The sequence below is a fragment of the Bactrocera neohumeralis genome, chromosome 2, assembly GCF_024586455.1.
Source record: "Bactrocera neohumeralis isolate Rockhampton chromosome 2, APGP_CSIRO_Bneo_wtdbg2-racon-allhic-juicebox.fasta_v2, whole genome shotgun sequence".
Lineage (NCBI taxonomy): Eukaryota > Metazoa > Arthropoda > Insecta > Diptera > Tephritidae > Bactrocera > Bactrocera neohumeralis.
Window position 1 is genome coordinate 68,242,851 of NC_065919.1, and position 12,802 is coordinate 68,255,652.

General features: G+C 34.1%; 1 protein-coding gene across 1 annotated transcript; it reads right to left on the minus strand.

Annotated features, from left to right (window-relative positions):
- Window positions 1–4,036: 4,036 nt before the first annotated feature.
- On the minus strand, window positions 4,037–5,231 carry LOC126760754 (alcohol dehydrogenase). Its single transcript, XM_050476637.1, has 3 exons — window positions 5,056–5,231; window positions 4,545–4,946; window positions 4,037–4,466 (listed from the first exon to the last, which is right to left on the minus strand). The coding sequence occupies exons 1-3, from the start codon at window positions 5,146–5,148 to the stop codon at window positions 4,185–4,187; spliced, it is 777 nt and encodes a 258-aa protein (XP_050332594.1). The 5' UTR covers window positions 5,149–5,231; the 3' UTR covers window positions 4,037–4,184.
- Between the last annotated feature and the right edge of the window lie 7,571 nt (window positions 5,232–12,802).

Genomic DNA, 12,802 nt, shown 5'->3' on the forward strand with positions numbered 1-12,802 from the left:
GTTGAAAAGTAATCCACGCCAAATTTCGTGCAGATATAGCTTCAATTAAAAAAGTTGACGCTGATCCTTCAGTTTATATGGTAGCCATATTCGGTAGTGGTTTTTTAGAGAAAAAATTCGGTGTTCAAATTAAACTTGAGATTGATATACCAAAAAATAAAAAACAGCATCGCGTATAAACAGAGGAACGGACATGACGAAAGCGACAGTTTGTCATACTGTAGTACGTCGTGGTAAGTTTTGTATGTGTCTTATTATTATATTTACTTCTTCAGGGCATATTAAGGGACTAGGTGGGTTTCAGAGTTCCAAAAATGATATTTTTACGATTTTTTTTTATGTAAACAAGCACATATTTCAAAAATATAATATGAAATAGCAAAGGTACATGTTTGAACAATGTTGCCACTTTAGTTGAATAAAAAAATGTAAAAGGTGGCATCTCTTTTAAAGACGAAAAATATTTTAGACTTTAAATTTTATTTTTATATTATAGTTATCCGCGTGTCTTATTAATTTATATGAAATTAAACTATTACAAAGTTGGCAACCCTCAAGCTTAATTTTTTTAATTGTAAATTTTCTCGAAACTATTGTTTTTAGTACGATATTCTTATTTTGACAAATTGTTCACTTACATTTTTTTTTATTTAATTGTAAATTTTAACAGCTGGCAGCAATTAAGATACATACATTCAACTGTTAGTTTCACAGACGCATAAATCTTAGCTAAACCTATATTTGAAGTAAAATTAAATTATTTAATTTCAAATTTTTTTAAGATGGCAACCTAGTTCTAAATATAGCGATAAGCTTCTTAAAATATGAAATTTAATTTTAATTATATTCTTCTTGATTAAATAAAATTTTAAAAATATTTTAATTAACACAGCAACAGCTTTTTGACGGTATGAATAATAAAAGCAGTTTGAAAAATTTCCGAGCTCCAATCCACGTAATTTTTTCAATCCATATACGTTTTCTGAAACATTTTCGCAATATTTGTCATTCAATATTTACAAAATTATTTTAAATGCATTATCTGCCACATATTCCACTTATCAATTTCTAATATAAATTATTTATTCCAAATTGCAAGGTACGTAAATCAATTTTCATTTGACACTTTGCTGCTGATTACTACATACTATGTATGCAAGTGGAAATGTAATTCCGTTGCAAATTATAAGTATCAATAAAAATGCACCGTAATTAACTTGTTTGATAAGCCAATAGATTACAAATTGCTTTAAATGTGTTTATATATTTAATTAGCTGATTATTGCACATTTTTAAAGCTTTACAAGTTTGTTTTTGTTGCAATTAATGCATTTCTTAATTATCTGTTGCGCTTGGCGCTTGCCAAGTTTAGTCTCACAACAGCTGACGCTCATTATTTGTTAGCAGATAAGCATACGGACATGGAAATAAGGCAGCATGCAAACAGTGATTGTGAAAAGTGATTATGAAAAATTAAGAAAAAACCGAGTTCACAATGTTAATATTAAGAAAAAAAATATTAAAAAGTTATCAGTGAAGATCAGCGTCGCTTGGGGTTAAATCTACTCTAGAACTCAATGACTAATATCATTAAATGTATACTTACATATAGATGTCATGTCCCTAGTTTGATCATTGTATAAACAGAAAATGAGCCAGAGCAATATATCCCACCGCTTTCAAATTCTAGTATTAACAGCAATAAGATTTCCACCGAACGCTTCTTACGTAACTAATTTCTAGATGTTGACATTTTTAAAGATTATCAACAAAATTAGAAATATTCCTTGGAATGTCGAGGTGTGACCGTTCTTAGAAAAACGTTTGGCTATATTTGGAAAATGATTGCGTATTCACTTTAGTATGTTTATCGTTATAAAATAAAATAACGTAACATATATTCATATAATGAGAAAAAACGATTTATATTTAGCAAATTTGAGTTTATAAAACGGGTATATATTGGTTATAACTGCTGAGAATTTTATGTTAGATACACTATACTATGTAGTGATGATGTAGTGAATCGTAGGCAATAAAAAACTCAATTTCGATTGTTTTGATGATACGTTGTTTTGCATTTTAGGTGACGATATGTAGTTCGGAAGTAAAGTGGGTATTCACTTTTGGATATACTATTTATAATATACTGAAAAGAGTAAACTTTGCAACTAATACTTAAAGTTCATATCGACCATTATAAATGTATAAAAATATGTTTTCGTAAAACTTATGAAGTAAAGACGTAGTCCTTTATAGTAAGTAAGTATTGTTTGTTAACAATTATGTATATACCCACATTATGTTGATTTATTTATGTTACAAATCGGTGGAGAACTTCAGAAACATTTGTGATTATAAGATTATTTTTCATGAACATAATTTGTGTTTTAAAACGTTTTTTCTTCGTTTAAAAACAATAGAATCAAAGATTTGATTTGCCCAATACGCTTTCTGCATATAATTTTTCGTTAAAATAAATTATACCGAACCGAACAAAATAGACACTCGAACGATAAAATGGTCTACAGGGTTATCATATGAACATATTTCAAATAAAAGTACGAACTATTTGACACTTATATTTCTGCTTTCGAAATGCCATTAAGATTTCCTACACATTAAATGATAGATGCGGTATAAAGTCAACCGGAAGTTCAGAAATATGTATGTTAAGTAAACGGGGCTAAGGGAAGTATTGACAAAATTTTACTCACTTTTGCCACAAGGGCATTCTGTTATCACGAAAATTATCTCCCCGAATTTCATTATCATAACTCACAGATGCACTGATATGTTCGGTAAAAAGTCACCATATACTGGTGTCCCCATATTTGGTAACTGGGTTCTCGAAAAGTTATAAGTAGTCCGGTTTCGACAATTTTTAGGCGTAAGTTTAAATACCTTGAAAACATTATTTCTGCAAAGCTTAACTCTAATAACTTCATTGATGTTGGATCTGTACAATTTAAAGTGGAAAAGTCAGATAGAATTTTAAAGTTTGTTATATGGGAACTAGGCCTAGTTGTGATTCGATTTCGATCATTTTCATAGTAATATCTATGAGCAAAAAATAGCCAGACTTTGTTCATCATTTTAAAACACGATATTCGGCCAATTGATCGCCGGTTTCCGGGTTGTAAACATAGATCCAAGACTCATCGCCAGTAATAATGTATTACTTATATATAGTGGTAGTCGGAAAGCACTGTTTTGCAGACGTTATCGCAACGGGGGTTTTTGAAAAAACTGCATTATTTGGCAATCAATCGTGTTTTCACTTTTCTTAGACGCACATGATCTTTCGAATTGGTTTTATATGATGCTTTCGATATTTCATTCATTAACCGGCTCCCATAAAGCCTTTCTCTGTCATCCCTGTTGTGAAATTTAATGCTTGTGGCTCATTTATTTATGTCACTACCACTTTAAGCGTGGTTATTATCTTATTTTACCCATATTCGCAGTAAAAGGGAAATTTCTAACCATTTTTCTCCTTAGAACATTAAGTTAATAGCTTCAGTTTTTACTGCACTAGACGGGAGCTCCTGAAAGATTTCGATAAATATAATAACATAAGGAAATTTAAGCAAAATATTCAATAATTTTGTTGTCTGTAGGATATATAAATAGTCATAAAAGTAGTAAAAAAAAAAAAAAAAATAAAACAAAAACAATTCGGTTAACAAAGTAAACTCTCTGATGTTTTATATCTTCTATATATTCCTGTTAGCTCTAAAAGTATTCAAATATCATCTCGAAAACGCCAAAAAAGATAATTAGTTGGAAAAAAATTTTATTTTATGATAATATATTAAGTAAAACTTTGGGTGTGTCCCTTTCAATGTCCATATGTGTACAACTGACAATGCAAATAATGCGCCCCACCTTCAATTACATTTTAGAATATGAACTAGTACTATATACCTTTATATAGATACCTGTAGACATCAATCAAATGTCTGTGCTACCCTCGCTCTTTCTCGCAACCCAACTATGGTACTACAACAACAAAAGTACAATAAATCAAGTCACGTTTTAATGCAAAACTAATGAATATTTATTCAATTCAGACTTTTAACTTATAAATTAAATAACATATATATATATATTTACACATATGCATGTACATATTTACATGTATATACAATATTCAAAAATATCTCAGAAGTGCGCTGGAAAACCTAGTTGAATGTGGGTTCCCAGTACACGGTGGGTGTCACCTTGGACAAAGTGCCTTGGTTGCTGATATAGATGCCACCATTCTCGGCTGACTCGACCACCTGAGCCAAATGAGCGCCACAAGCTTCGGGTTTCTGTGTCTTGGTGTTGTTCAGTTTCTCACCAATCGCCTTGGAGTACTCAAAAGTGTATTTGGTGGCAATGTTGTTCTTCAATGGCGTTTCGGTCAAACCGGGACAGAAAGTGACCACCGCAATGCCGGTAAGGTTGTAATAGTAGGGATCCTGATATGAAATAAAGTAGAGAAAAAACACTTATTTATAAGCAAAGTTAAATTTGGTAGCCTTGCGCCGTGTACTTACGGAAATTGAACGCGAGAAGCCCATAACACCGAATTTCGATGCGCAGTAGACGGCGGTGGGTGGTGCGGGCTCCAAACCCAAAACGGAAGCAATATTAACAATCAGACCGCCGCGTCCCTTCTTGTTCTTGTCCATGAGTGGAATGGCCTCGAGCGTGGTGTGTATGAGACCAATCAAGTTGATGTTCATGGTCAGCTCAACATTGGGATCGGCGAGTATGCCGGCGCCATTGACGAGTACATCAATGTATTGCACTTTGGCGACAACATCGGCGAGTGCCGACTTAATGCTCGCCTTGTTGGTGATGTCGAATTTGGTGTAGTAGACTTTGGTCTTGGGATTGATGGCCTGTAGGGCTTTGATATTCTCAGCATTTTCCAAAACATCGAAAACGAAGAAAGACTGTGAGAGTTGAAGAAACATTTTTGAGCTAGTTGATTATGTAAATGTCTGTACTTGAGAACATTTGCAACACTTGAAAATACCCGTAAAATTCTTGGTTTCAACTCACCGACACATTCTTGGTCATAATCTGTTTGCAGGCTTCGTAGCCGATGAAGCCCAAACCGCCAACGAAAACCACATTTTTACCGGTCAAACCCATTTTACTTAAAACAGTCTTATGCACTTTGCTTCACCGTCGCTTAACGTTTGTTTCTGTGCTGAGACACTTTGCAACTAATGCCATTTCGAAACGAAGGTTGCGCTTTTATAGAGCAGTAGCCGAAACCCGAAGCGCCTGTCACAGATGCTGACATTTCTAATGGAAATAATCAACTTGCATAAACATAATATGTCTTGAATATTCTCAGCTGATATGAATATAAAATACAATTCTAGTCAAATCATTCAATCGTCGACAATATGGGACCATACTTAGACAGCATATACATATGTATATGTATGCAAATATACTCAGTAGGTGTGTTAGTGCGAATGATAGAGAGTCTTCTAGCTTTCTACTGCATTTATGCGAATAAGAAATGAAATATAATCTAGAAAAAATGCCCAAACTCTGCAATACAACTTAGTCATGCTGCTAAATGATAATGGCAACCAAACTCTTCGCGTGACAAGCGTGGCTTGCTAGAATATTTCGCCTCCTACGTCAGCGATCGACACGCGTATAGCACAAAAAGCGATTGCGAGAAGAACAAGAACATTTGACAGTTTTCACTTGTCATTCTGAATTAATTGTTCAGTTCTTATCAGTTTCTTCTTCTTAAATTTGTTTAATTTGTTTTGATTTTGGTTTGTTGTTTGGTACGTTTCCAGGCAGCTAGCCACCTGCCGGCCGATGTGATTATATTATTTGGTTTTGTTATTGTTTTGTGAGAATTTTTACTTCTTTTAGTGTTTTTATTATTTTTGTTGTTTTGTATATATATTTTTTGTTTTCCTGTCGAAATCGCTAATTTGTTTTCATGTTCGACAAGCTAATCTTAGTACAAACAATTACTCACCTTATTGATAAGATTGCTCCAAACGCCGGTACGCCATTTGTTGTTGCTTGTAAACTTATATACATTGATGTTTGTAATAATGTATGGTGCTTTAAGGCAATTTAAAAATAGCTAATTTTCGTTTGAACTTGCATATATTAGCCGTTGAGTTATATTTATTCTATTAATATTGCATTAGGCAGTTTCGAAATAGTTTCAAAGTTGTTGTAATAATGATTAATGGATTGAAATTGAATATTTTCTACCTTCTACCTATTAAGGCTCTGTTGAAAAGCTATTTGTGTTTCTGTTTGCAAAATAAAAACTACATAAAGTAAGATAGGATCAAGTTCGAGTAGAAATGAGCTCCTTATACTGACGGGTTGTGCGCTGGGATTGGGAACCGCCACGTAAAAAACATAGAAAATGAAAGGAAGAAAACAGCATTGCTGTTCTAAATTCGGCTGTAACCCGGTAAACGCTGTCTGTTCCAATAAAAAAGAAGAATAATTTGTAAGCATCCAACCCCGAGAAATAACTCCAGCGTAGTAAACAAAGCAAGAAGGCTTTAAGTTCACTGGCAGGTTAACGAAAAAGCAGATGAGCTGGCTAAGTCAGGAGCCTCTCTGGACGAATCAGAAGCAGATACAATACCGTGTCCACTAGAAGTGGTCAAGAGAGAGCTCAATACGCAATTCGAATAAACAGCGTAGAATAAATGAAGATTTACAACCAAATGCAGAGCAACGAAACAGATTTTGCCAATCTGTGACAAAACAAAAACCAAGTATTTATTACATATGTAGGTCCAGGAAAAGTATTCACAAACTTACAGCACTGACCATTGGAGAACATGCGTTCAAAATGGGAATGCTCCACAATAGCATGCTCCGTAGCTGCAAACTCGAGGGAAGCAAGAAAATGTTTCTTCACTTTCTCTGTAAGTGCCCAGCTTTATCGCAAATCAGACATCGAAGTTTTGGAATCCATTCAATAGCTATCCTTGAATATATATCTACAAAAAGCATGACAGAGATAAGTCGTTTATTTTAGGGCACCAAATGGTTTGAACACTACCAGCCCTAATTGAGCCAGAAGGGCAGCACTCTTACTTACCTACCAACCTAGGTCAGTACCATCCCAAACATACATCTATCTCACAGTCTTCGTCGCTTGTCAGCTACTCTGGTTTAGAAGATCAATAGAATGTTAACCAAAACGTAGTCGCGATACAAGTACCGAGTTTTGAATATCAATGCTTTTGCACCTGTGGGCTAATTTTGAAAAAGTAGGCGTGGCATCGCGCTCTAATAGTTTTAATGTACATTTCTACTAACCCGCTAAAGCTACAACAACCAACTTCGCTCAGGGCAAATAATATAAGAATTTCGTCGACAGAGTGATAAAATCGGATGATATCCCTGAATACTCTCCATATAAGGCTACTGTTAAAAAGTACGAAAAGCGCGATAAATCAATTCCAAATACGCGGGAGACATTAAATTTTACCCCCCAGATGGCATAAGGGGGTTTTAGAGGAGTGTGTGGCACCGAATATTTTCAGGAAAAAACACAAAACCTGCAGGAGCGATTTCAACCAACTTTGGTACATAACATTCTTCTGACATTTCTATGTTACAGTGTAAAATTCGGACAACAACCACGCCTATTTCACACATAACACTATTTTAAATTTCGGCAGAATCTTTCATTTTTCAATAAACAAATCAGCCACCAATCAATGTATCGAGTTGAAACTTTACACGAATAGTGCCTATGAAGCAATGTCAGCTCATGACCAAAATTAGTTCAAATCGATCCAAAACTATTCATGCCCCTAGGTACGGAATATTCGGACCGCATTGCCTATAGTTGTTTTATCGATAATATTTTTCAAATTGTTAGATAAGGGTTAAGCTTTTCCTTAAAGTACTTGTAGTATGTCTGTGTGCTACAAATGGGTTGAATCGGGTCAGTATATTCCTTAGCCTTCATATATCCAATATAAAGATTTTCGAATTTCCGAGATACTTTGTACCTCATATATCGCCAAATAAATGAGTTATCTTAATAAAACTGACACAAAGACACCACCCCGGCTTAAATCCTTGCAAGTTGCAAAAGTATGAAATTTTCAGTTATTCGAACTTATCCCTTCCTTACTTGCTTTGTGTACATTTATATACAGTTATGCTAGTGTAGATTAAGTGTTTATGCTTTATATAATAATCATAAGCATTCATAGCAAATATTTTAGCATAATTGAGTAAATATTTCTCTATATGGGAATATAGTAACTGCAACTGAAATGAAAATTGCAAATACATACAAATGTCATTTCTTTGCTAGAGCAAAAGTACACATTAGGGGTAACACCATTGTAGATTACTTTAAAATTTTTAATTTTTAATTAAAATGCTAAAATTGTTTTATAAAACTTAAAATTGTACGCAGATCAGAGCTGCAGGAGACACTGACCTATATTGAGACTTTCTTGAGTAGTAATGATTACTATTTTTACATATATACATACTAGGGTGTGCCATTTTGAGGCAACCTTTTTTTTCAACTGAAAAACTTACTACTTTTATCTTCAGTAGTCGAAGTCGATTAAGAATCGAATCTTGACATTAAAAATCGATTATTTTACGAGAAAACTCGATTTTCGAGTGGAATCGGAATCGAGTTTACCATCCCTACTGGCAGCCATCGCGTACAATAACCATGACAAAAAAAAAATGAATTAAGAGCTCATCTTTTGAGTGACTTTTTTTTATACATTTCGAATTTTTTTGAGCCTGTTTTTCAGTCGAAAAAAAAGGTTGCCTCAAAATGGCAGACCCTAATACACATCATATTATTTTATGGTAAAGTAATTGATTTTATCTACTTCTGCATTGCTTGCACTCGTGAAATATTAATACAAATTATTCTGGTTTCGCAAAGGACCAAACTGGTCTAGGCGTGGCTTTTTGGCCTACCAGATTAAACTAACCTAACCTAATAGAAATTATTATTCATTATTTTTTCTCATCCAACATTTGTCTCTACAAACACACGAAAAAAAAAAACAAAAAAGATGGCCCTCCCTCATCAGTTAGCCATAATGGTCTCACCCCTTAGGTGATCTTAACTCGCCATAGACGGAATGCGATTTTGCTAATTTCCAAGTCAAACTGTTGCCGGCAAAGCTCGCACAAGTGCCGTTGGTCTACTAAAGCAAATAATTGGCGCTAAATTAAATAATAAAACCTGTCATGTACATATGTCTGTGCAAATAAATGCTAAGGCGAGTAGGAAGTCATGCAAACAAAGTAAAATGTAAATGAGAGCTAAGCAGTGCAATTGCTGAGTGCACTCGCAGCAATTTAGCTGTGATCTTGATCTTGTGCTTAATAAGTAATAAGTAAGACTTCTAAATGCCCTTGCGTTACTGTGCTGACTTACAAATAGAACTCTACGTGGGTTGCATTTATCCGCACAAGTTTGCAACCTTTTGAAACACGTGATGCACGTAGCTCGCTTTCCTTAGGAGAATATATGCTATTTATATAAATAATGTAATGAAGGTGTGTTGCGGCCTAAGTACGTATTTAAATGAGAGTGTCTGTGAGCTATGCAGGGGCTTGATTTCTGATGAATGGAAGCAATTTTCTATAAGTAAAACTCTTTGCTTTCGTTGTAAGTGTTTTTTTTTTCATAAAACTCGTTTTCTTTCATATAGCTCTTAAGTTAAAATATTTTTGAATATGTTTTGAAATGCAAAACAGTATACAATATTTGAAGAAGAATTTCCTCGCAGTTTCCTACATGGTTTCTTCAATTATTTAGTGCAACTTTTATGGTTTCAAAAAGGTATAATTTGAGTAAAGTAAATACATAAATAAACAGTGAGAGAAGGAAGTGGAAGTTTTTAACTAAAAAGTATATTAATTTTTAACAAAAAGGAATATTTATTAAAAGACTTTGCCTGAATTATGCTCAAAGTAAAAATACAAAGGTTTCCAATATTTATTGGATCACTTAGTCATCCGGTTTTCTCTCCATACAAAGTCAGTATATCTGGATTTTTGAGCAAGAAACTACTTAGTGTATGGAGGGAGTTGAAGAAGTACCACCATAGAATGAATGAAAAAAAAACACAGGGTCATTTCGGAAGTTAAGAAGAAGAAGCTCATTCTAAAGTATGTAAAAAGAATAAGCTTCACGTAGACATGAAAGAATAAGTGAGACTCGTGTCCAAAGTATTGAAGATGAATTCTGTAAAATAAAATCAATACTCTTAAACACAAATTGTCTGAGCTAACTTGATTCAGAAAGAGTCAGTTAACATACTAATTGTCTCAGCTAGCTGCCTTGATGCCGGAAAATGGCATAATGCTATGGCTTTGCATGATTGTTGGCCGGTATGGCCGCCAGTATGCCGGTGCAAGCCTTTTGAATGGGCTCTACGTCTGCATAACGCTTTCTTTTCATGGGCAAATGCATTTTTCCGAAAAAGAAGAAGTCGCACGGTGTCATATCAGGTGAATACGGGGAGTGGTTAATGGTTAAAATGTGATTTTTGGTCAAATAAAATCGTCCTTCGAATGTTGGATTCTGAGCAATTTGTGGTCGTCAGTCAATTTGTGCGGAACAAACCGTGTACACACCTTTCGTAAGCCCAAATGTTCGCTCAAAATGCAATAAATCGATGTTTGGGGGAGGTTCAAATCCATTGCCATGAATTTCAATGATGATTTCGGCAGATTTTTGATGAATTCATGCACAGTTTCGATGCAATTTCCGGTGATCACGGATTTTGATTGGCCCACATGTTGATCGTCATTTATGTCCTCACGACCACTTTGAAGACGTTGAAACCACTCGTGCACTCTGCTGCGGAATAGGCAATCATCGCCATAAACTTGTTTCATCAATTGAGACGTTTTGGTAAAAGATTTACCAATTTTAAAACAAAATTTACTGTTGGCTCTTTGTTCGAAGCTCAATTTCGCACTGATAACACAAATATACGGACACTTAAAACGCAATAACTTCACTTCCAATCCATGAAATGTGATGGAATTCTCACTGGAAAATCGATAAAGATTCTAACGCAACCGTCGACATATAGATGGCGCCACCAAGGGGTGCTAGAATCAAAAAGTTTTTACTTGTATATTTGATAATGATTTTTTCAATAAACTGAATTTCGAAAGCCGAAAAAAAATGTTTGATTTTAGAGAAAAATTTCTAAAAACGGAGAAATAATTCTTTAGTTATTCTGCAATTTCTCGAAAAAATATTGTTTGATCCAAAACTCAGCCAAATTTCGTACAGTGCAATAATAAAAACACAGATTAGGACAGTTTCATACTTTCTTTGTTTTGTGTTAGTGTTTGAAAGAACTAAATATTACATTATGGCGTCATTATTGAAGGAAGTGTGAGGCTTCATTTACACTTACTGGCAAAATGTGGCAGTTAAGTATGGCTGCCTTTTGTTCTTTAATTTGTATTAAAGCGCGAGTAAGCTTGTCCTGCTGGAGTAAGAACAGTGAAAAAAAACAGAGAAAATGTTTGCCTAATCGCGAAATATAAAATATTTCGAAAACTTGCTAATTTCTCATCAACATCTTATCATCATTAATTTACGCAAATTTTAGTGGCCCATATACGGATTAAAGTATATTTCAATACTTTTAAAGCATTTAGAGCAATCCATACTCATGAAGGGTCAAAAAACTGTTTGTCAGCAATAGAGCTGATAATAATTTCAATATTATTTCACCGATTCATTATTTTTATTTAAATAAATCGAATTGAAACAGCTCACAAGTAGACTAAAAATAATAATTTATTGATTATTTTGCATTTGTATGCGTGCTTGTTCATTTAATACTTATCATGGCATGAGCAAGCAGCGAATTAGAAATATTGACTTGTACTTAAACACTTGTCTGAAAAATGTTTAATCATGAATGTAAAAATCTATTAAGCGTATCAATGCGAATTATTAGAAAGTATATTGAGCTGATATTACAGAGAGCAATAACAATTATATAATAAATATGAAAAAACTATATAATATTGAGTTTAATGCCCACTAGGCGATTATGCCGATCTGAAGTTGATAACCCGAACTGGGTTATTAATTTTTTATTAAATTTGAATATTGAAATTTCCTATGATGGTATGTTCCGAACGAGTTTAGCTTTTGAGTAGAAATTTTCAGTGTAGGAAAGAACGCGATCTTTGATATATTTGGAATGTGGTCTTTATTCCGAATACTTTGGAGCTCATCTCTTGCTTAGATAATATCGTTTATATTCTCCTCTACCCCGCTAGCTCTGTCTATTTCTCTTCCTTATCTCTCTCTATGTCTCTCTTTCTCTTCAGTTTGTCAACTGTTATCCAATCGAAACGGGTATTCTGCGTGAAATTCATCAAAAATGCAACCCTGCGCTGATTGTGACAAACGTTACCGTTACAATGTAGCAACAATCTTTCTTATAAGTGGCCACTACGCTCGGACAACATCAATCATATTAAATATCGTCAGGATACTACCACAAATATTATCATATACACACATACATACATACAAATATATATGTATATGCTGATATCTAATTCTTTACCTACTATATATACAAGTATGCGTGTGAAAATCCACATGCATGGGTTAAATGCTGCACGTTGCATGACACTAAGTTGAGCGATTACGCTATCGTTCAGCTGATGCAGCAGCAACTTGGCAATCATCAGAGAGAGCAAGAGCGTCTGCCAGCAAATGCATTAGGAATTTCGCGAAACAATCTTTTATGGCACATCA